The 25110-nt window shown below is 43.8% G+C and overlaps 1 protein-coding gene across 1 annotated transcript in view; it reads left to right on the forward strand.

The window, feature by feature from the left end:
* LOC143300630 (copine-3-like) overlaps positions 1-20875 on the forward strand; it is a 29107-nt gene extending 8232 nt beyond the window's left edge. The window contains exons 6-15 of the mRNA XM_076614430.1: positions 897-980; positions 2247-2336; positions 2735-2830; positions 6048-6134; positions 7826-7885; positions 9948-10081; positions 12368-12477; positions 13909-14051; positions 16424-16663; positions 18682-20875. Of these exons, the coding sequence (XP_076470545.1) occupies positions 897-980; positions 2247-2336; positions 2735-2830; positions 6048-6134; positions 7826-7885; positions 9948-10081; positions 12368-12477; positions 13909-14051; positions 16424-16663; positions 18682-18786 (1149 nt within the window). The 3' untranslated portion in view covers positions 18787-20875. The remainder of the gene's footprint in view (positions 1-896; positions 981-2246; positions 2337-2734; positions 2831-6047; positions 6135-7825; positions 7886-9947; positions 10082-12367; positions 12478-13908; positions 14052-16423; positions 16664-18681) is intronic.
* Positions 20876-25110: the final 4235 nt, after the last annotated feature.

Raw genomic sequence — 25110 nt, forward strand, 5'->3', positions numbered from 1 at the left:
TGCGACAAGACGTACGAAAACGGGCATTGAAACCATTACTCTAAAAATAGATGAAGTCAGATCTTTGGGATGAAACTAATCGAAACATATGCGAGTTCCCCACTTTTCCGTTAGGTTAACATGCTTCCATGTTATTTTGTGTTTCATTTTAAAGAGGAAAGAACGATTTTTTATTATTTTAAATTTTTTAAGCGGGTCATTCACTGGAAAAGATTTATTTTGTTTAGAAAGTGCAGTAAGGCGTCAAAACATAAGGTAAATTTCAGGCCAGGTTTTTTTTTATAAATTGAAGAAAATGTATCAGAATGAAAATTAATCCACGTAAAAGTAGAGAACATGATCTTTTATTTGTTAGGTCTGTTGTACCGATTGGTTGAGAGTGGAAATATCCGCCACCTATTTTTGTCACCAGTCCTCATTCAGACCAGAAGCAGACGTCGGCTAACTTTTGCCGCGCTGCCGTTTGGATAGTGAACGGAAGCCGTGCCGACTTCGGGCGTTCAGAGTCACTAACACTCCCTCATGCACAAAAAGGAAACATTCAGAGGAAAGTAGAAAGTTATTTGATTTTCTGATATGTCTTTCAACTCGATGTATACAGTATTGCGCATGCTATGGCGAAGTGAATTTTGATGAAAATACGGTCCCTCAGTCATTGTTTTACAACATCGGGTACAGAGTAGCCGGCCTGTCTGGTTGATGGTTTTCTTTTCTCATGTTGAAACATCATCATCATCATCATCATCATCATCAACAACAACAACAACAACAGTTCTGTTTTGGATATTTTGCACAATCTCACTGTTGAGAATCACTCCATATGACACATTGAGTAATCGCACTACACTGTGTCGAAGTTAACTTGCAGGGGTATTGAACGGGTGATTGTGTGGCAGGATGTTCTGGGGAAATCCGACCCCTACCTCAAAGTCCTCCGAAAGGAATCGGACGACAGCTGGCGGGAGGTCTTCAAGACTGAGGTTTGTATATTACATGACATTACATTCATTACATGGCATTACATGACATTACGTTATGTTACATCACAGCACTGCTGTATGACGCGACCTAACACATCACGTCATATCCCGTCGCATCACATCACATTACATGAGGTCCACAAGACGATACCTGTACGGCGCTGTCACAGTGCCTTACATAGCGTGACACTGCACTGCATTACAATAAGATGACACTGCACTGTATTCTATCGCACTGTATTGTATTGTGCTGCAGTGATCCACAAGAACTGATGAGGTCTGTACACTGTGCTAAGCCTACACTACACTGCACAGACACCACGGAACACACACACACACACACACACACACACACACACACACACCAACACAGACAGACAGACACACACACACATACACACACGCACGCGTGAGAATACACATACATTCACATGACATAAAGACAGAAGGAGAAAGAGAGAACAACAACACTGAGTTGCAACAAGACCGTGACGATACCAAAAAAAAACAAAAACAAAAAAAACAACAAACAACGATGGAAGGAGGGGGGAGGAATGAATGAATGAATCTTTATTTTCCAACGGTGAAGATATTAGCACTTTGGCCGACTTACACATCTGCTGTTGTTCTAAGGAGGAGAGGGAAGAGGAGAGGGAGGAGGAGGAGAGGGAGGAGGAGAGGGAGGAAGAGGTGGGGGGGAGAGAAGTGGAGTGGTGAGGGGTGGGGTGGGGGTTAGGAGGAGGAAAGGGGATAGGGAAGTGGAGTGGAAAGGGGGGGGGGAGAAGAGGGGAGTGGAGAAGGGGAGGGAGGAGAGGGGGAGTATAGAGGGGGGGAGAAGAGGGGAGTGGAGAAGGGGAGGGAGGAGAGGGGGAGTATAGAGGGGGGGAGGAGAGGGGAGTGGAGAAGGGGAGGGAGGAGAGGGGGAGTATAGAGGGGGGGGGAGGAGAGTGGAGAAGGGGAGGGAGGAGAGGGGGAGTATAGAGGGGGGGAGGAGAGGGGAGTGGAGAAGGGGAGGGAGGAGAGGGGGAGGCATGGGGACGAGAAGAGGGGAGGTGGAGATGGATAGGAGGAGAGGGAGGGGGAGATAGGGAGGGGGAGGAAGGGAAGTGTTGAGAGGGGGTGGCGGGGTGGAGATGGGGAGGAGGAGAGGGAGGAGGTGGGGAGGAGGAGATGGGGAGGAGGGGGAGATGGGGAGGAGGAGGGGGAGATGGTTGAGGAAGGGAGGATAATGAAAGCCTAGCAGTGGTCCGTCTGTGTGGCCTTCAGGTGGTGGAGAAGAACCTGAACCCTACATGGCTCCCGTTCAGTCTGTCCGAGCACACCATGTGTGGGGGCAACCACCAGAGAGATATCAGGGTATGTGCCTCGTGTGTGTGTGTGTGTGTGTGTGTGTGTGTGTGTGTGTGTGTGTGCACTCCCATGCGCCTCAATGTGCGAGTGTATGGGAATGTGGGTGGTTGGGAGGGGAAAGCTGGTACGCGTCAAAGAGAGAAAGAAGTTAGAGGAAGATAGGCCTAATTTATTTATTTATTTATTTATCTATCTGCTGTGTGTGTGTCAGTGTGTGTGTGTGTGTGTGTGTGTGTGCGCGCGCGCGCGCTCGCGCACGCTTCTATGTGTGTATGCGCACGCATGTGTATAAATAATAGATACATATGCGTGTACGTGCATGCACTTTTTAAATTTTCTTCTTTGTTTTCCCATACTGACGATCATTTCGACAGGTGTAGCCGTAATAACTGATCTTTGTTCAGTTTGAGGTGTACGACTGGGACAACATTGGCTCTCACGACTACATTGGAGGCTTCACGACAACGTTGGATATCATACTGAAAGCCAGCAATGAAATGGTACAGCACGGTGTTCTTGCGACAGTTTTCCTGCATTGAAGCTTTCCGCATGCACAGCCACACACTTTGCATACACGGTTGGCCACTCTTTTCTCGCAATCCCCCGCTTACTCGCACATTGAGAGAAAGCGTGGGGTTGCCAGTGAAAAAAAGCATGGTAATTCCCCTGCAACGCTTCCTCTCAATCGTTGGCAATGTGTCAGAAAGCGTGGCAGCCCCCACCCCCTCTCACTTATTTTTTCGGGGTTAGCTTCTTGTCTTTTCATAACATGAGTCTGGGGAGAGAGACAAATGAAAGGAGGAGAGAGGCAGAAGGGTACGCGGACACTGACGACCAGGACAATGATTGACGAGAACACGTGACAGGGGAACGACCTCGTTTTCTTGCGATCCCACGCTTTTTCTCGTGCAGTGAGAGAACTTGAAGAGAAAGCGTGGGAATACAAGAACTCCCCACCCCCTCTCCCAACCCCCCCTCACGCTTTGAAGCAGGTGCCATTTCATTTTACATTTTACGGCCATGATAAAGTATGAACAACAAACAGCAGAAAGCTTGTGACGCGTTCAGACTATTTGTTTGTTGTCTTTCCAAACCACTTTGACTTTGCATTAGCCAACAAATAGTAAGGTCAGATAATACCAGTGGATTACTAATTCGTGCATGGGAGGAAGGTGGCAGAATGGTTAAGACGCTCAGCTGCCAATACACAGAGTCCGTGAGGGTGTGGGTTCGAATCCCGCTCTCGCCCTTTCTCCTAAGTTTGACTGGAAAATCAAACTGAGCGTCTAGTCTTTCGGATGAGACGATAAACCGAGGTCCCGTGTGCAGCACGCACTTGGCGCACTGAAAAAGAACCCATGGCAACGAGAGTGTTGTCCTCTGGCGAAATTACGTAAAATGAAATCCACTTTCATAGGTACACAAATATGTAAGCATGCACTCAAGGCCTGACTAAGCGCGTTGGGTTATGCTGCTGGTCAGGCATCTGCTCAACAGATGTGGTGTAGCGTGTATGGATTTGTCCGAACGCAGTGACGCCTCCTTGAGAAAGTGAAACTGAAACTGAAGCATGCACTCTCTGGAGTCAGTGCCTCCGTAGTCATATATCAACTGATGCAAAGAATTTATGTCTGTATTTCATTTGTTTACCTGTGTTTCATTGATTTATTCCTTTCAAATGCCTTTTGCATGTCCATTTCTTTCCATGGGTGCTTGTTCATGTTCATTTTTTGATATTTTTTTTTTTTTTTTCGTTACGGCTTCTCATTCAGTCTGCTTGTTTTGGGGCACACGTGTGGAGTGCGCGCGCGCTCGTTTGTGTGCGTGTGTGTGTGTGTGTGTGTGTGTGTGTGTGTGTGTACACTGCGCGGACAAACAATTATTACAGAAGCGGTGAAATAAACATCTTCACGTTCATACATTTTCCTGAAAACATCAACACCAGCCAAAAGTGTTCAGGGATGCAGCGGATGTCCAAGCCGATCACACGATTGAAGGGAAACAACCGTTGAAAAAGCGAAGTGGATATGCCGCAAGACCTACGTACCCTGAATGTGCCCGGACAGTTCTGAACCACAAACACATCGGATGATACGCTCTCCGTCGGTTTTCAACATTTTTCAACAAGTGGGAGGATATTAATTTAAAAAAAAGAAGAAAATTGTTTCACTTTCTGATATGCCTTCCGCGATTATTTGGGTGGGTTGCGCGTGACGCTTCTGACCTGGAAAATATGGAACCGCACAGAGTGGCTGTGATCTTGTATATCTATTTATCTTTTTTGTGTGTGCAAAAAGGAGGCACAGCTGTTGGCAAGTGTGCTTGTCAGTGAAGGTCTGTCACCTTGCGGGATAAGATTGAATTGAAAGTCAGGTCATCAATCACCTTAGAGGGTTGCTTCCCTTGAACTTTGTGTCCGGTTCAGTGATTGGAATGGGTTATGTATGGTCTCTGATCGGGATAGATGGATGGGTACAAGCGGGGGTATGAGGATAGGTGTGACGGTGGGTGATAGGGTGGCGGGTGGGGGTGGGTTGATGAACAATGGTTAGTATCTATCAATGAATATCAATGATCCGAGTATCAATCAATCAATCAATCAATCAATCAATCAATCAATTATGTATATTCATTCAGTTATTATTCATGTTTATCTTAGCATTGTCATTTATTTGTTGATTGCTTGTTTATTTGTTACTTTTTGTCTTTTAACCAATTATTCGATTCATCAATTAATCCATTCTACAGAGTTAAAAGCGGCCGAACACATGCTTGGAAAGCAGGTGCGTGCTGAGTTCAGTTGGCTGAGCTTGCATTCAGGAGGTTAATTAAGTTGTCAGTTCTGCCAGAATGAATGACAACATTCTTGCTGACCATCTTGACATGGTGTTGTTGTGGTGTTGGTGGAGATGATGTGGTGTTAGATACTTTCCTTCTCCCTCCAGTCTCCTGGGTTTGTCTCCCTTGTCCGCCGTGTCCCCTGAGGTATGCTGGCGTTAAACCAGAATGTAATAAACAAATTAAAAATGTTGAATGAACTGATGAATGCAGATGGAAAACAGAAAACAGATACATATGTTAGGCACAATTCTGAATTGAGGCGTGCCACTGTGGTGGATTTAGTGCAATGTTTTAATCACTGACTACCCCCGAAAACGGAGAATGGCTGCCTACATGATGGGGTAAAAACGTTAATACACGCAAAAGCCCACTCGTGTACATACGAGTGAACGTGGGAGTTGCAGCCCACGAACGAATAAGAAGAAGAAGAAGAAGAAGAAGAAGTCATCAGTTTCAGTTTCTCAAGGAGGGGTCACTGCGTTCGGACAAAACCATATGCGCCATGCATATACATTTTGTGTACCTATGACAGTGAATTTATTTTTGAATGATTTTGCCAGAGGACAAAAATGTTGTGTCACGGGTTCTATTTCAGTGCACCAACTACGTGCTGCACACGGGAGCTCGGTTTATCACCTTATGTGAATGACTTGATGCTCAGTTTGATTCTGCAGTCAAACTAGGGAGAAAGGGTGAGAGCGAGATTCGAACCCAGACCCTCACGAACATTGTCTTGGCAGATAGACGTCTTAACCATTCTGGCACCTAGTTCCTTGTTACTGTTTTCTTTCGTAACTGGCGTGTGAGTGTGTTTACACATGTGCTTGAACTTGTATGCACGTGGATATATATGCAAGTGCATGGGTGTGTACTCAGGTATCGTGGGACTGTGTCAATGAAAAGAAAAAGAACAAGGCGAAAAGCTATGTCAACTCTGGCGTGGTGACCCTGTCTTCTTGCAGAGTGAGTGTTCCCTAAAGTTCTGTGGGAGTGGACAGGAACTGAGCCCAACAACCATTCAAGCTCTACACGCACACGCACACACACACACACACACACACAACCTCACCCCCTTCACTCTCACCTAACTCACCTAATCCTTCCTCCATATCTGTCCCTCCACTACCCTCCACCCCCCAACAACCCTCTTAAACACACTGCAAAACCCCTCTCATATCCCCACGCTACCCCACCCTCCTACCAACCCCTCCCCCATGCACAAATGCACACACTTGCAAGCACACACACACACACACACACACACACTTTCACTTACTGTACACAGTAATTCCCCCCCCCCCCTCCTCCTCCCACTCGATTTTTTTCCTTCCCTCGTCTAATATCACTTACAGTGAAAAGACGTTAAACTAAAGAACGAACACACACGCACACACACACACACGCACGTACACTTTTTTTTTTTTTTTTTTTTTTTGCTGGTGGTTGTGTGTACTGGGATGACGTTCTGCACGTGCCACACGGTATTCTGACACACACTGACAGACGTTCTGCACGTGCCACACGGCGGTCTGACACACACTGACAGACGTTCTGCACGTGTCACACGGCAGTCTGACACACACTGGGATGACGTTCTGCACGTGCCACACGGCAGTCTGACACACACTGACACACGTTCTGCACGTGCCACACGGCAATCTGACACACACTGGGATGACGTTCTGCACGTCCCACACGGAAATCTGACACACACTGGGATGACGTTCTGCACGTGCCACACGGCAGTCTGACACACACTGACAGACGTTCTGCACGTGCCACACGGCAATCTGACGCACACTGGGATGACGTTCTGCACGTGTCACACGGCAGTCTGACACACACTGACAGACGTTCTGCACGTGCCACACGGCAATCTGACACACACTGGGATGACGTTCTGCACGTGTCACACGGCAGTCTGACTCACACTGGGATGACGTTCTGCACGTGTCACACGGCAGTCTGACACACACTGACAGACGTTCTGCACGTGTCACACGGCAGTCTGACACACACTGACAGACGTTCTGCACGTGCCACACGGCAATCTGACGCACACTGGGATGACGTTCTGCACGTGTCACACGGCAGTCTGACACACACTGGGATGACGTTCTGCACGTGCCACACGGCAGTCTGACACACACTGACAGACGTTCTGCACGTGCCACACGGCAATCTGACGCACACTGGGATGACGTTCTGCACGTGTCACACGGCAGTCTGACACACACTGACAGACGTTCTGCACGTGCCACACGGCAATCTGACGCACACTGGGATGACGTTCTGCACGTGTCACACAGCAGTCTGACACACACTGGGATGACGTTCTGCACGTGTCACACGGCAGTCTGACACACACTGACAGACGTTCTGCACGTGCCACACGGCAATCTGACGCACACTGGGATGACGTTCTGCACGTGTCACACGGCAGTCTGACACACACTGGGATGACGTTCTGCACGTGTCACACGGCAGTCTGACACACACTGACAGACGTTCTGCACGTGTCACACGGCAGTCTGACACACACTGGGATGACGTTCTGCACGTGTCACACGGCAGTCTGACACACACTGACAGACGTTCTGCACGTGTCACACGGCAGTCTGACACACACTGACAGTCGTTCTCACACCTTTCAGATGATCAGGCCATACAGCTTCCTGGACTTCGTGTCGGGGGGCATGGAGATCAACTTCACTGTGAGTAACTCAGTAAGCCATCCAAAACAAGATGATGATGATGATGATGATGGTGAACCATTTCTTTGTCGCACTCTTCTGCTATTTGTGGAGTGGTGGCGAAATATTTTGTATTTGTATTTGTATTTCTTTTTGTCACAACAGATTTCTCTGAATGAAATTCGGGTTGCTCTCCCCAGGGAGAGCGCGTCGCTATACTATGCACCACCCATTTTTTGGTATTTTTTCCTGCGTGCAGTTTTATTTGTTTTTCCTATCAAAGTGGATTTTTCTACAGAATTTTGCCAGGAACAACCCTTTTGTTGCCGTGGGTTCTTTTACGTGCGCTAAGTGCATACTGCACACAGGACCTCGGTTTATCGTCTCATTCGAATGACTAGCGTCCAGACCGCCACTCAAGGTCTAGTGGAGGGGGAGAAAATATCGGCGGCTGAACCGTGATTCGAACCAGCTCGCTCAGATTCTCTCGCTTCCTGGGCGGACGCGTTACCTCTAGGCTATCACTGTAAGTGGTAACGCTTCCACATATGAGGCAAGAAAATGTGAGCGTGTGGGATCCGTCGAATCCTACATGCGCCAATACAATAATCTGGAGGTCTATGAGCTCATATCGGTTTAATTGATACATTATAAATGCATACAAGACAACCATTTAGAGATTTATCAGCTTGTGTAGGTTTAGTCAATACATCATAAATACATGTAATACAATGACTTAGAGATCTATGTGCTCACTTCAGTTTAATCAAAACATACCTACATTTAGAGCGCATTAAGTTTGCGATTTCTGTGTGTATGTGTGACATCAAAACTACCGAAATCATTATTGTTGCGTCAGTGTGTGGTATGCCAATTACTTACACAGTCGTTATCAGACTTTTATTTTGTTCTACACTTTGGCAGTGGACTCTTTCCACGATTTGTCTGTGCTCCACATTTACATGTTTCGTGTTTTCAACATTCACTTTTTACACATGAATTAAAGTGGGTGCCACTTCAGACTCATGAGGAAGAAAATCACCATTGCACAATAGATTTGTCTACTGGCGGATGTGGCAAAGGTAGTACATAGCTGGGATCAGACATGATGTTATTTCATTTTTTAAATTTGGTATTCGGTTTAGAAAATAGTCATGTATGTCACATTATATTTTTACACTAAATAGACACGAATGTCTTACATCCATACACGCTACACCACATCTGCCGAGCAGATGCCCGACCAGCAGCATAACCCAACGCGCTTAGTCAGGCCTTGAGTGCATGCTTACATATTTGTGTACCTATGAAAGTGGATTTCATTTTACGTAATTTCGCCAGAGGACAACACTCTCGTTGCCATGGGTTCTTTTTCAGTGCGCCAAGTGCGTGCTGCACACGGGACCTCGGTTTATCGTCTCATCCGAAAGACTAGACGGTCAGTTTGATTTTCCAGTCAAACTTAGGAGAAAGGGCGAGAGCGGGATTCGAACCCACACCCTCACGGACTCTCTGTATTGGCAGCTGAGCGTCTTAACCATTCTGCCACCTTCCTCCTACTACAGCTATGCAGAATGAAAGTGAATACCAAATAAAACATACGTGTACAAAATAGTTACGTATGCCACAGAATATTGAAAATGATATGCGTCTCGCAGAAAATAGCTTTCGGAAATGATTATTTATGTGACAGTATATAGGGATAGAAAATAGTTAAGAATGTAACAAAATACAAGTGCAGAAAATGGTTATGTTGGTTTGTAATGGAAAATACAGACTGCATGTATGCTGCAGAAAAAAAACGAGTAGTTCACAGAACATAGAAATTAGTTTGTATTCTCATGTATAGAGAAAGGTCTTTTCCTTTGCAGGTCCAACACACTGGAATTCTGTGCCACACACACTGCATCATGCAGCCTTGTGGATTGAAAACATGTTTAGACATTGCTCTTTGCTCTGATTTACATTCAGTAATTTGTGCGCACAAAGAGCTCACGGAATAAAAAGAATGTGAGATGTTGGTGCAATGTTAAGTCCTGTGATCATTATCACTGTTATCATCACTGCATGTGTGTGACCACAGGTGGGCATTGATTTCACAGTGTCCAATGGCAGCCCTGGAGACCGAAAATCCCGCCACTACATCAGTCTCACTGGCCCCAACGATTACATGACAACAATCCGTGCAGTGGGTACTATCTGTGAAGACTATGACACGTGAGTCTGTCGCTTCATCTGAACGTTACCGTGTGTTGATTTTGTGTTATGCTGTAGTGTGCTGTGTTACACTGTGCTGTGTTGTTGTATTGCGGTATACTGTGTTGTCATGCTGTGCTGTGCTGCGCTGTGCTGTTATATTGTGGTATACTGTGTTGTGCTGTACTGTGCTGTGTAACTCCTTCATTATTTTGAAAACGATTTTGCAAAGACATTAAACACACACTTGCGCCCCTCTCTCCCCCCACCCCGCGCGCGCGCGCGCACACACACACACACACACACACAAACCAGCTGTGGGCTGAGGGCAGTGAGATGAGGATGAGGGGGAAGGGTTAGCCATTCAAAGCCAGGAGCTGGAGTGGAGGGGGGTGTGAGGGGGAAGGGTTAACCATTCAAAGCCAGGAGCTGGAGTGGAGGGGTGTGTGAGGGGGAAGGGTTAGCCATTCAAAGCCAGGAGCTGGAGTGGAGGGGGGTGTGAGGGGGAAGGGTTAGCCATTCAAAGCCAGGAGCTGGAGTGGAGGGGGGTGTGAGGGGGAAGGGTTAGCCATTCAAAGCCAGGAGCTGGAGTGGAGGGGGGTGTGAGGGGGAAGGGTTAGCCATTCAAAGCCAGGAGCTGGAGTGGAGGGGGGTGTGAGGGGGAAGGGTTAGCCATTCAAAGCCAGGAGCTGGAGTGGAGGGGGGTGTGAGGGGGAAGGGTTAACCATTCAAAGCCAGGAGCTGGAGTGGAGGGGTGTGTGATGGGGAAGGGTTAACCATTCAAAGCCAGGAGCTGGAGTGGAGGGGGGTGTGAGGGGGAAGGGTTAGCCATTCAAAGCCAGGAGCTGGAGTGGAGGGGGGTGTGAGGGGGAAGGGTTAACCATTCAAAGCCAGGAGCTGGAGTGGAGGGGGTGTGAGGGGGAAGGGTTAACCATTCAAAGCCAGGAGCTGGAGTGGAGGGGTGTGTGAGGGGGAAGGGTTAGCCATTCAAAGCCAGGAGCTGGAGTGGAGGGGGGTGTGAGGGGGAAGGGTTAACCATTCAAAGCCAGGAGCTGGAGTGGAGGGGTGTGTGAGGGGGAAGGGTTAGCCATTCAAAGCCAGGAGCTGGAGTGGAGGGGGGTGTGAGGGGGAAGGGTTAGCCATTCAAAGCCAGGAGCTGGAGTGGAGGGGGGTGTGAGGGGGAAGGGTTAGCCATTCAAAGCCAGGAGCTAATAACTAAGGTAGTGCTTTTTCTGACCATGATTACCATAATTACTTTTCTGGCCATGATTACCATAATTTACTAAGGTAGTGCTTTTTCTGGCCATGATTACGATAATTACTTTTCTGGCCATGATTACCATAATTACTAAGGTAGTGCTTTTTCTGGCCATGATTACCATAATTATTTTTCTGGCCATGATTACCATAATTACTAAGGTAGTGCTTTTTCTGGCCATGATTTCCATAATTACTTTTCTGGCCATAATTACCATAATTACTTTTCTGGCCATGATTACCATAATTACTAAGGTAGTGCTTTTTCTGGCCATGATTACCATAATTACTTTTCTGGCCATGATTACCATAATTACTTTTCTGGCCATGATTACCATAGTTACTAAGGTAGTGCTTTTTCTGGCCATGATCACTATAATTACTTTTCTGGCCATGATTACCATAATTACTTTTCTGGCCATGATTACCATAATTACTAAGGTAGTGCTTTTTCTGGCCATGATTACCATAATTACTTTTCTGGCCATGATTACCATAATTACTAAGGTAGTGCTTTTTCTGGCCATGATTACCATAATTACTTTTCTGGCCATGATTACCATAATTACTTTTCTGGCCATGATTACCATAATTACTATGGTAGTGCTTTTTCTGGCCATGATTACCATAATTACTTTTCTGGCCATGATTACCATAATTACTTTTCTGGCCATGATTACCATAATTACTTTTCTGGCCATGATTACCATAATTTACTAAGGTAGTGCTTTTTCTGGCCATGATTACCATAATTACTAAGGTAGTGCTTGTTCTGGCCATGCTTACCATAATCACTAAGGTAGTGCTTTTTCTGGCCATGAAGCATGAGGACCACCCTACTTTTGAAGATGTAATTATTTGATTCTTAATTGCAAAAACACGTCAAAGTATGTGTGTGTGTGTGTGTGTGTGTGTGTTACATGCATTTTCTTCCTCCTCTATCAAAGAAAAAGTTTGTTATGTGACTTTTTTCTTTTATATATATATATATATATATATATATATATATATATATATATATATATATATATATATATTTACTTGTGACAGAGACAAACAGTATCCGGTGCTGGGCTTCGGTGCCAAGTTGCCTCCAGATTTTGACGAAGTGCAACATGAATTTGCCGTCAATCTGAAACCTGAAAATCCCTACTGCCATGGTGAGAACAATTTGAGGAGTGTCCACGTTGAGTTGTTGAATGTTTGAATGGATTTTGTTACTGTCTTTGATTATTCACACACACACACACACACACACACACACACACACACACACACACACACACGTGCGTGTGTGTGTGTGTGTGTGTGTGTACTGACAGCACAGTTTAATCCATGTCCTTTGTTGAAATTACAATTGTAATAATTAATATTGGATGTTATTATTTGTCATTGGAAATGAAATTGTTTTCAAATGTACACCAATGATGCAGTTGAATAGGATGTACTATTCAAGGTACTGAGATGTCATTCTGAAGCGTATGACTTAAGGAAGTGCTGAATATGTTGTTGCGTTTGTGCTACAAAAAACTTCCCAGAAAAAAACAACCTTGATTGGGTCATTTTATATGTGGGAAGGTGGCTTTAATGTACACATGCACGTGTGTTAAAACTGCAACAGGTGAGTTGGTGAGAACCTGATAAAACTTTGAAGAACTCTTCAGCTGTGTATGACAGGCCGTGTCAACAGTTTCCACTAATCAATTCTAAGAGAAAAATATATACTATTACTAAATGTATACTATTACTGCATTCTTTTGTTTTCCCTCTGGTGAGTGCACGTGTCAGTTTCTGACAGACAAAGGGAGGAACATCGCCGCTTTGTAGAAGCACCGGTGTGCACAGCCTGACACAGCACACTTCACGTGGGCCCCTGTCAGGCAGTGACAAGTGAAACAATGTTGCAGACTAAACACAGAACGGTTCATACCGACCACAGGTGCTTGACGCCGCCCCAGCAAAAAATGACAAGAGACGTTCAACGCAGATGTACCCAGTGTTTTTATTCCTTTCTGTATTGATTGATTGATTCATTTATTTAGATCATTTTCATGGCTTAAAATGGAATTAGCCCCCACCCCTGCATTTTCTCATTCGTATTTTGTTCTTCACTGTGACGTGAATCGCACTGACATGTGACAGCTTCACTGTGACGTGAAACACACTGACATGTGACAGTTTCACTGTGACGTGAAACACACTGACACATGGTGACAGCTTCACTGTGACGTGAATCACACTGACATGTGACGGCTTCACTGTGACATGAAACACACTGACATGTGACAGCTTCACTGTGACGTGAAACACACTGACATGTGACAGTTTCACTGTGACGTGAAACACACTGACATGTGACGGCTTCACTGTGACGTGACGTGGTGACGGCTTCACTGTGACGTGAAACACACTGACCTGTGGTGGCCGCTTCACTGTGACGTGAAACACACTGACACGTGGTGGCCGCTTCACTGTGACGTGAAACACACTGACACGTGGTGGCCGCTTCACTGTGACGTGAAACTGACCAAGGCGTGGTGACGGCAGCGTCTTTGGAATGAGTTCAACAGGCCTGTTCCGCTTTGGTGCAGGGGTCAGTGGAGTGCTGGATGCCTACTACCAGTGCATCCAGCAGGTCAGGCTGTGCGGACCCACCCTCTTCGCCCCCATCATCAACCGCGTCCTTTCTTTCGCCTCTGAAGCCAAGATCAAAGAGACGCAGAAAGGGGCGCATGTGAGTGACGTTGGTTTGTGGACAGTTCTGTGTGTTGGATTAGTGAGTGTTGTTGTTTTGTGGACAGTTCTGTGTGTTGGATTAGTGAGTGTTGTTGTTGTGTGGACAGTTCTGTGTGTTGGATTAGTGAGTGATGTTGTTTTGTGGACAGTTCTGTGTGTTGGGATTAGTGAGTGATGTTTTGTGGAACGTTTTGTGTGTTGGGATTAATGAGTGATGTTGTTTTGTGGAAAGTTCTGTGTGTTGGGATTAGTGAGTGATGTTGTTGTGTGGACAATTCTGTGTGTTGGAATTAGTGAGTGATGTTGTTTTGTGGACAGTTCTGTGTGTTGGATTAGTGAGTGATGTTGTTTTGTGGACAGTTCTGTGTGTTGGATTAGTGAGTGATGTTGTTTTGTGGACAGTTCTGTGTGTTGGATTAGTGAGTGATGTTTTGTGGACAGTTGTGTGTATTGGATTAGTGAGTGATGTTGTTTTGTGGACAGTTCTGTGTGTTGGATTAGTGAGTGATGTTGTTTTGTGGACAGTTCTGTGTGTTTGAATTAGTAACTGATGTTTTGTGGACAGTTCTGTGTGTTGGATTAGTGAGTGTTGTTGTTTTGTGGACAGTTCTGTGTGTTGGATTAGTGAGTGATGTTGTGTGGACAGTTCTGTGTGTTGGATTAGTGAGTGATGTTGTTGTGGACAGTTCTGTGTGTTGGATTAGTGAGTGATGTTGTTTTGTGGACAGTTTTGTGTGTTGGGATTAGTGAGTGATGTTTTGTGTGTTGGGATTAGTGAGTGATGTTTTGTGGACAGTTTTTTGTGTTGGGATTAGTGAGTGATGTTGTTTTGTGGAAAGTTCTGTGTGTTGGGATTAGTGAGTGATGTTTTGTGGAAAGTTCTGTGTGTTGGGATTAGTGAGTGATGTTTTGTGGATAGTTTTGTGTGTTGGGATTAGTGAGTGATGTTTTGTGGACAGTTTTGTGTTTTGGGATTAGTGAGTGATGTTTTGTGGAAAGTTCTGTGTGTTGGGATTAGTGAGTGATATTGATTTGTGGACAGTTTTGTGTGTTGGGATTAGTGAGTGATGTTGTTTTGTGGACAGTTCTGTGTGTTGGGATTAGTGAGTGATGTTTTGTGGAACGTTTTGTGTGTTGGGATTAGTGAGTGATGTTGTTTTGTGGACAGTTCTGTGTGTTGGGATTAGTGAGTGATGTTGTTTTGTGGACAGTTCTGTGTGTTGGAATTAGTGAGTGATGTTTTGTGGACAGTTCTGTGTGTTGGATTAGTGAGTGATGTTGTTTTGTGGACAGTTCTGTGTGTTGGGATTAGTGAGTGATGTTGTGTGGACAGTTCTGTGTGTTGGGATTAGTGAGTGATGTTTTGTGGACAGTTCTGTGTGTTGGATTAGTGAGTGTTGTTGTTTTGTGGACAGTTTTGTGTGTTGGGATTAGTGAGTGATGTTGTGTGGACAGTTCTGTGTGTTGGGATTAGTGAGTGATGTTTTGTGGACAGTTTTGTGTGTTGGGATTAGTGAGTGATGTTGTGTGGACAGTTCTGTGTGTTGGGATTAGTGAGTGATGTTTCGTGGACACTTTTGTGTGTTGGGATTAGTGAGTGATGTTGATTTGTGGACAGTTTTGTGTGTTGGGATTAGTGAATGATGTTGTTTTGTGGAAAGTTCTATGTGTTGGGATTAGTGAGTGATGTTTTGTGGATAGTTCTGTGTGTTGGGATTAGTGAGTGATGTTTTGTGGACAGTTTTGTGTGTTGGGATTAGTGAATGATGTTTTGTGGACAGTTTTGTGTGTTGGGATTAGTGAGAGATGTTGATTTGTGGACAGTTCTGTGTGTTGGGATTAGTGAGTGATGTTTTGTGGACAGTTTTGTGTGTTGGGATTAGTGAATGATGTTTTGTGGACAGTTTTGTGTGTTGGGATTAGTGAGTGATGTTGCTTTGTGGACAGTTCTGTGTGTTGGGATTAGTGAGTGATGTTTTGTGGACAGTTTTGTGTTTTTGGGATTAGTGAATGATGTTTTGTGGACAGTTTTGTGTGTTGTGATTAGGAAAATAAAAGAAGAAAAAAAAGAAAAGAAAAATAACAAGGCTTTCACTTCTCCTGGACGATTGGTATAAATAAAGGACTAAGCAGGAAATGAACTGTTGTAAGATCATAACATCATAAATAAAAAAACAACAACCATACACACACACACACACACACACACACACACACACACACACACACACACACACACACACACACACACACCCAGAAACATAACAACAACAAATTCTGAACATTCCAGGAGGGGGTAAAAAAAAAAAAGAAGTCCACAACAGACTCCACACCATAGTTGTGTTATTTCATCTCTCTTTCGAGTTGCAGGCATACTTCATACTGCTGTTACTGACGGACGGAGGTGCGAACGACATCGATGAGACAAAAGAGGCGATCGTGACGGCATCAGGACTGCCCATGTCCATCATCATTGTCGGGGTGGGCAACGGAAACTTCTCCAGCATGAAAGAGCTGGAGGACAGCAAGGAGCGACCGCTGCGTGGTCCCACTGGGAACATTGCCGAGCGCGACATCGTGCAGTTTGTGCCTTTCTGCCAGTACAAAGAGGTGAGCGGTGTCATGTGTCACCTGCTCCTGTGTTCATGGGCCGCCGCGACGCCCTTGTTGATACGTTTTTAGAAGTGGGCATTTTATATGGGCTGTGTTGTCTCCCTTGTTGATACGTTTTTAGAAGTGGGCTTTTATATGGGCTGTGTTGTCTCCCTTGTTGATACGTTTTTAGAAGTGGGCTTTTATATGGGTTGTGTTGTCTCCCTTGTTGATACGTTTTTAGAAGTGAGCTTTTATATGGGCTGTGACGCCCTTGATACGTTTTTAGAAGTGGGCATTTATATGGGCTGTGTTGTCTCCCTTGTTGATACGTTTTTAGAAGTGGGCTTTTATATGGGCTGTGTTGTCTCACTTGTTGATACGTTTTTAGAAGTGAGCTTTTGTATGGGCTGTGACGCCCTTGATACGTTTTTAGAAGTGGGCTTTTATATGGGCTGTGTTGTCTCACTTGTTGAAACGTTTTTAGAAGTGAGCTTTTGTATGGGCTGTGACGCCCTTGATACGTTTTTAGAAGTGAGCTTTTGTATGGGCTGTGACGTCCTTGATACGTTTTTAGAAGTGAGCTTTTGTATGGGCTGTGACGCCCTTGATACGTTTTTAGAAGTGAGCTTTTGTATGGGCTGTCACGCCCTTGATACGTTTTTAGAAGTGAGATTTTGCATGGGCTGTGACGTCCTAGATACGTTTTTAGAAGTGAGCTTTTGTATGAGCTGTGACGTCCTTGATACGTTTTTAGAAGTGAGCTTTTGTATGGGCTGTGACGCCCTTGATACGTTTTTAGAAGTGAGCTTTTGTATGGGCTGTCACGCCCTTGATACGTTTTTAGAAGTGAGATTTTGCATGGGCTGTGACGTCCTAGATACGTTTTTAGAAGTGGGCTTTTTATATGGGCTGTGACATCCTTGATACGTTTTTAGAAGTGGGCTTTTTATGTGGGCTGTGACGTCCTTGATACGTTTTTAGAAGTGGACTTTTTATATGGGCTGTGACGTCCTTGATATGTTTTAGAAGTAGGCTTTTATATGGACTGTGACTCACTTATTGATACATGTTAAAATGGGAATTTATGTGGGCTGTGTTGTCTCCCTTGTTGATACGTTTCTGGAAGTGGGCTTTTTATATAGGCTGTGACGTGCTTGATATAGTTTAGAAGTGGGCTTTTTATATGGTCTGTGTTGTCTCCCTTGCTGATATATTTTAGAAGTGGGCTTCTTACTGATACATGTTAAAAGTAGGATTTTATATGGGCTAGAGAGAGAGAGAGACAGAGACAGAGAGACCGAGTGGTTTGAGGACAGACAGAAATGCAGGAGTATGACTAAGCTGAATGGATCTGGGCAGTAGAAAATGAGAAAGGACAGTTTCAGTTTCAAGGATTCATCAAAGTGTGCGGACTGGTCCATATACGCTACACCATGGACATGACAAAGGCATGAAGAAAAAGAACAAAAAGCAAGGAGAGCGACAGAAAGGAGGGGAAGATTGACAGTAAATTTCGGGAAGGCGGGAGGGGAGTGGGGGGGGGGGGTATACGGAGGGGGTTCAGGGGGGGGGGGATACTGTTGAAAGTGAAAGTTGTTTGTTGCTGGAACAATACACACACAGTCCTGTGACATGAGTGACGAAGAGCAGTGCAGCAGTCTGTGTGATGATGACACAGTGGCCATCAGGTCTCTGCTCACCACTGCTCTCAGTCACTCAATTGGAGGGAGCTTTTCTCTGTGTGTGAGCGTGGGCGCGCGCGCGCGCGTGTGTGTGCGTGCAGGTAAGTGACGCGTGCATGACAGTATGTTGTGTGGGTAAGGAGTGTGTGCAGTGCGTAGGTTGATGTGCATGTGGAAGGGAAGGGAGGATGGAGAGGGTGGAGGGAAGGGGGGGGGGGCCGTGGGCAACATAGCTGCTGCAGAGAGAGAGAGAGAGAGAGTCCATAACACAAAATGAAGTCCAAGCAAGATGTATAACCCGTCTGTCTTTGCTGTTTTTCTCTTCCCCCCTTCCCGCCTCCCCCCTGACAGAAAAGCGCCGAGGATCTGGCACTCGCTCTCATGGGCAAAATCCCCAGACAGGTGGAGGAGTACTACAAAATGAACGCCTTAAACCCCAAACAGCCGTCACGCTGAGGACACAGAAAGACGAAAGACAAAGAGGAAGGAGGAAGAGGAGGCAGAAAGTGATATGAGTTGTATTTGGGTAATTTGGGGATAGAAGAAGCTGTGTTTAAATTGTATAGCATCGCATTGCTTTGCCTTTGTATTAACTTGCGTTGTACTGTATTACTTTCTTGTCACGAGAGAGATTTCTCTGCGTGAAATTCCTGACCTGCTCTCCCCAGAAAGAGTGTCAGTGCAGTGATGTGCCATCCATTTTCTGATTGCCTGCCTGGTTCATCGTGTATCCATCTCCCTCCCCCCCAACACCCTGCACCGCCCCCCACCCTCTTCAGAGTGGATTTTTCTGCAGAATGTTTCATTTGGCAACTCTCTGCTTGCCATGGGTTCTTTTTTCACGTGCATTAGGCACGTGCTGCACGTATGGCCTGGGTTTTATTGTCTCATCCTGAGCTCCAGCTCAAGATCTGGTGCGGGGTGGGAGTGGGGTGGGGGTCATTGTGGGGAGGGAGAGGGAGTACTAATCCAGTGACTCCTGGAAACAGTCAAGGTGGGTGTTGTATCCACCAGAGCACTGCTCCAGGGTGTGGCTTCCTTCACACATCCCTGTGTTCCTTCCTCAACTTTCCCAGTGAAATTCTGGCGTGTTTGTGTGCTGAATATCACCTGTGCTGAATATCAATGTTCCTGTTTTTTTTTTAAATGTTTCTTTTTGTTTCGTGTGATTGTCAAGTCGATTGTTCTGTATTTGGTTTTGAATAGATATTTTCTTGATTTAAGACTGAGTTGGTATTGTTATTTTGTAGATTTTTTGTTGTTGCAGTATTTGATTTTCTGTCTTAAGTTATTTTTGTTTTGTTATTTGGTATGCTTTCAACACCGACATGGGCCTTACACTTGGCTGGGTTAAAAATTGGATTATTTCTTCAGTCTGTTTTCCGAGCATTCATTTGTAACTTTCCAAATGAAACACCGAGTGAAAATGATAATTTTCCTCTGAAAGTATAGACAAAAACACCCTCAGTGAACTTAGCAATGCTATGATTGCTCATTCATCTCAGTGCCGCTGTGTAAAATACAACAGTGAAGGAGAGACTGTGTTGAATATTGCAACTGCCAACTGAACATACCTTTCGATGACCGATTTAAACCTTCTCCACTGCAATATAAAGCCCGAATTTAAAAGAGTTTGCATAACAAGCTTTTAGGCTCGTAGAATAACTCAGCTGTTTAACTTAGGTTAAAGATTTGTGGCAGAATTGGTAAGACGTCTGATCCAGTGTTCACCAGCGATCAGTGATCCACTAAATTCATTAAATATTCACTGCTGAAACATGGCAGTGAAGTGACTTTTTTGCATAATTATGAGATGAGTCACGTCATTTGAAGTTGTCGCCTTTTCTCCGATCGTCAAGTTTATTAATCATGTTTGGTTGCTTTTAAGATGTTATAACGACTGTGTGATTTAGAAAAGACAATAGAGGCTTTTCTGAACTGCTGTTTTACATGGCTGTTTGAAGCAGCCAAAGCCAGTGGCGGTGTGATGGTGATCCACAGGCTATTTTTACTTTCTCAAGCCCATGAAAATGAACAACATAGCAGACTGACTGTAGTTTTAAAACAGTGCAACAGACTGATTGTGCTTGTAACAGGCCGTTCAGAATTCATCATTTTAAAATTATTAAACGATGAACATTTGGAGATCAGCTTGTCTTTTGACTCGCTGTCTCTTTTAGAATATTTTCCTTTTTTCGCCCCCAGTCTTTACATTGTGTATTTAACAACAACAACAACAACAACCCTTATTGCTGCATCACGCAAGAGTAGTTGTTTGATATACTTTTGAATTTTAACTTTTGAGTGGTGTTTATATATACCATTATTTGTTTCTGGAATGTACAGTTTTGAAAGTCGTGAGTTTTATATATATATATATATTTCATATTTCTTTTTTAAAATTTTTTTATCACAACAGATTTCTCTGTGTGAAATTCGGGCTGCTCTCCCTAGGGAGAGCGTGTCGCTATACTACAGCGCCACCCATTTTTTTGTATTTTTTATTTTATCATATATATATATATATGTGTGTGTGTGTGTGTGTGTATATATATATATATATATATATATATATATATATATACTCGTGTATATATATATATATATATATATATATATATATATTATAACCTTTGCTTTGCCATGTGTGTGTATTGGATGATTCTTGAATTTTTTTTTTTATTGAACATGACATGTCATATTTTTTGTGTCATTGATACCTTTCTGTAAGTTACTGAGCTCAAATATTCTAAGGAATGTGGTGGAATAAGTGTTATTTATGTTGTGTTCACCAGCTTGAATTTTAGTTGCTGATTCATGGCCTGGTTTGTCATGCTTAGTGATATTGAGGTTTGTGTCTTCCTTGCATTAACTGCATGACATTTCTTCTACACCAATTCAATATTTAAAACAGAAAAACAAACCATTATGGTTTATTGAGTGATATATGCACTGATCTTGAATTTCAAAAGATATGCATTTAAGGCGCGCGCGCGCGCACACACACACACACACACACACACACACATGAGTATTTAATGTATCATAATCCAAGCAATTGTTTTTGTCTATTCTGACGTATTTTGCACACATATACTGAGAGGTGAAAAAAGTATAAAAGGAAATGGTATTTTCAGTGGTGACTCCCTAGTTTCAAGACATCCAACTTTTTTCCGGCGATCCTGACCTCAAAGTCAAGGCATCTTGACCAAGCAAATATTTTGAATGGTTTCCATTTTTAGGCGGAAGTATCTATAGCCATGAGTACAAAACACTATCATCAGCTAATACTTTCTGAACGTGACACATAAAGGCCGTGGATCATACTTGGACCCCAGTGAGACTGAAATCAGTCCGAACAGCAACTGTTGCCTGTGCTCATGTTGGTTGCATGTTGCTGTTCATTGATTTCCTGTCTTTTCACTGAGAATGAAGATCAGATTTGCCACTGTTCACACTGTGGTCCCCAAAGTAATGTTTGTATTTTGTTCCCGTTTTCTGTGTCTCGTAGTGTTTATGTTTTTTCATGTCAAATGTTGTTGTTGTCATCCCCGATTTCCCAAGAACCCCCACCCCACCCCCACCCCACCCCCCATCCTCACAAAAATCCACTTCATAACAACAAACATGTGTTGTTATGGGTGTGCTATAAATTGTTTGGGGGTTATTGAATGATGGTAACCTTGTACCGTCATTTCAGTCATGTTTGTAAATAATGATGGTCACAGTTTTTGTCAGATGCAAATCTAACTTCTTGTCAAGTTTAAGCAATTGTTGATTTTATTTGTCAAATTTTTAATCACCTTAAAATTAAAAAAAAAATCTTATTGAAAGATTTATCACTTAAGATTTGACAAAACTTACTGAGCCATTGATCTTTAAAACCTGATGAATATGACTTTTGAGAATGACGAATTCAGTTAGTGTATTATCATTATCAAGTTATAACAGTGACATCTGTTTGTCTAACTTGACAGTAGATCTGCACCTGTGAGTATCATCACCATGAAGCTTGAACAGCACAATGCAATAGCGAACCAATCCAGTCATGGTGCGATAGGCTATTGCACACCTCGCACTGGAAGTTTCTGAAGCTGATCAGCAGCAACAAACGAGATCAGGTCTCTTTTGTATTCTGCTTTTATCGGAGAATTGGACGTCTGATACTTTGAGACCCAGTGTCATGTTGTTTGTGGCAGTGGTCTTTTGGGGTGTGCCACTTTTCCATCGTATGGACATGGCCCAGTCTTCTGAGACACGGCTAGCCGAGGACCAGCACCAGGCTTGTGGACTTGGCTCTGGCCACTGCCTCTGTGTCCACAAGCATACCTTGCTGTGACTGTCAGGATGAGGCAAGTCAGATTGATAGAGATCTACTTTGTTCTGACATTTTCTGTCGACACGTTTTTTTTTGAGAAATCATGTCTTCTGTGGATCTTCTCGACAAGGTCTGGATCCCTGTGTAAACATGTGTTGCCACCGTTAGTAGTCTGGCGAGAGGGCTATGTGCAAAGACCTCCTTACACAGAGCTGATGAATACAGTTTGCAAGTTTGTTCTTTTTATTTCTTTTCACCACTGGATAAGCATGCACTTGATCAGTATTTCCATGACTTTTTTTAAATTTTTATAAATAAACATTCTACTTAAGTGTGTGTGTGTGTGTGTGTGTGTGTGTGTGTGTCCACCGTTACCCCCACACAAACACACACACAGTCATCATGCACACACTAGTTCGCGCAGCCGATATGTGCATGATAGGGAGGGAGGATAATGTGATGACAGCGATAACAATAATAATGTTTAATTAAATAAAAGGCCACAGACCCATGTGAAGGGGGTAATTTACACTAAACATTATGCACCGAATACACGTCAGCCATATGCATGCACACACATATCAGCACACGGTCATTCGCAACAATGAAGGCATTATTTCGAGAGACTTGTACATACACGATGCAAAATTTTAAATTAAGATTTCATTTTTTCACGTCAAAGGCAACACAAGCTGAAAATGCTGATAGTTCATAACCTTAGAAAGGAACGTACTTTTGCTGGCAATGGGCATTTAAACACAAAAATGCAGTTCGTCTTCTGGAGCAGATCGACATTGGGCATAGCAAATGTCTTTATGAGTGGTCTTTATATCCTTGACGATGTAAAGCAATATCTTAGAGAGAAAGAGGGGGAGAGAGAGAATGAATGAATGAATGAATGCTTTTTTCGATGGTATAGAATAAATATACAATGCTTTTTTTCCATCCAGCCCTCGAAAGGGAAAAAAGGAAGAAAAAACAGAAAAGAAAAATCAAAGTAATGATATGAATTAACAAAAAAACAAAACAAAAAAAAAAAAGAAAAGAGAGGAAAGAAAACCCCCATATTAAAGCGTCATAGGCTATTGATCACAAATCATGAAAAGGACATGAATGGTTGTGCACGCAGACGTAATCACATTGTTCATAAGAGAGAGACAGAGAGAGATAGAATAAAAACTTTAATCTCCATGCCTCCGGCAAGAGGTCAAAGGTACACAATATGATGATCACATAGCGAAAACAAATGTAAACTGCTTATACCTGTTGGACTAAAGTGCATCTTCTGCATTGGAAATTCGTTCTAAATTTTTTCATTAGTGCCAGCGAATCCCTGTCGTATCTTCAGGGCATTAGATATATACACACAGAGTTTACACACACCGTAGACAAAGCCATTCTTTAGCAAGTAAACACAGGATTGACTTTAAGAATTCCGATGTTTTTGTCTTAAGTTATTGTAAAGGACACATCTGTTTATAAAATGATCTTTATTTTCGACCACATAACACCGTTTACACGTGTAATTTGAATTATATTTGAATGTTCTCCTGAAAACTGACCCAGTACGTAATTTTATCAAGCAGTCCCTAAAACACTTTTTTGTCCCTCTCTGTCTGTTTGTATGTCTTTATGTCATAAAGTCAGAAAATATTGTTCACATTCAAAGCCAGTTTTGAGAGAGAGAGAGAGAGAGAGAGAGAGGACAAGACAAGACAAAATTCTTTATTTTTGAGGATAAGAGATATACTGGCGCACTTTTTTTCATCCAGTCCCCGCCCTGAAACAGGGTGTACACTACACAAGACAACATTATAAATGCCAGTGTCATTTCATGCACTACACATTGCTACTTAACGTCATAACACAGTACGTACACAATACTACATAAAGGCATCAACATGGTAATAACACACACACACACACACACACACACACGAGGCACAAGCATAGTATTAATAAACTACATAGGAAAAAAAAACCCCATAGAGAACACACACACACACACACACACACACACTCACACCCTCTCTCTCTCTTACACACACACACACACACACACACACATACACACACACAGAAACACACACACACACACACACACAGGGACAGAGAGAAAAGGGAAAGAAGAGCTTCATAATAACACGGCAACGCTCGAGCAAACGTGTGGATTGATGATTATTAAGTAAGTGAAACCCAGTGACTGATAACATGACCCAGAACACAATATACCCGAAGACCGAAATCTGCATACAGTCGTGATCTTGAATGCTGGGCAGCCTATACTTCGATCATAGATGTGATAAGCGAGTTGTCCACACGGCCATTGAAGTTAAACTGATAGCGCGAGGTCCCTATCAGGTTACGTCCCTTGTCAGCGCAGTGATGTCGCCTGTTGAGGCGAGGCTTGCTGCAGAGATAGCCACAATCTGTATACGTCTCACTTTGAGTTCACATTTCAG

This window comes from Babylonia areolata, chromosome 26 (assembly GCF_041734735.1).
Source record: "Babylonia areolata isolate BAREFJ2019XMU chromosome 26, ASM4173473v1, whole genome shotgun sequence".
Classification (NCBI taxonomy): domain Eukaryota; kingdom Metazoa; phylum Mollusca; class Gastropoda; order Neogastropoda; family Buccinidae; genus Babylonia; species Babylonia areolata.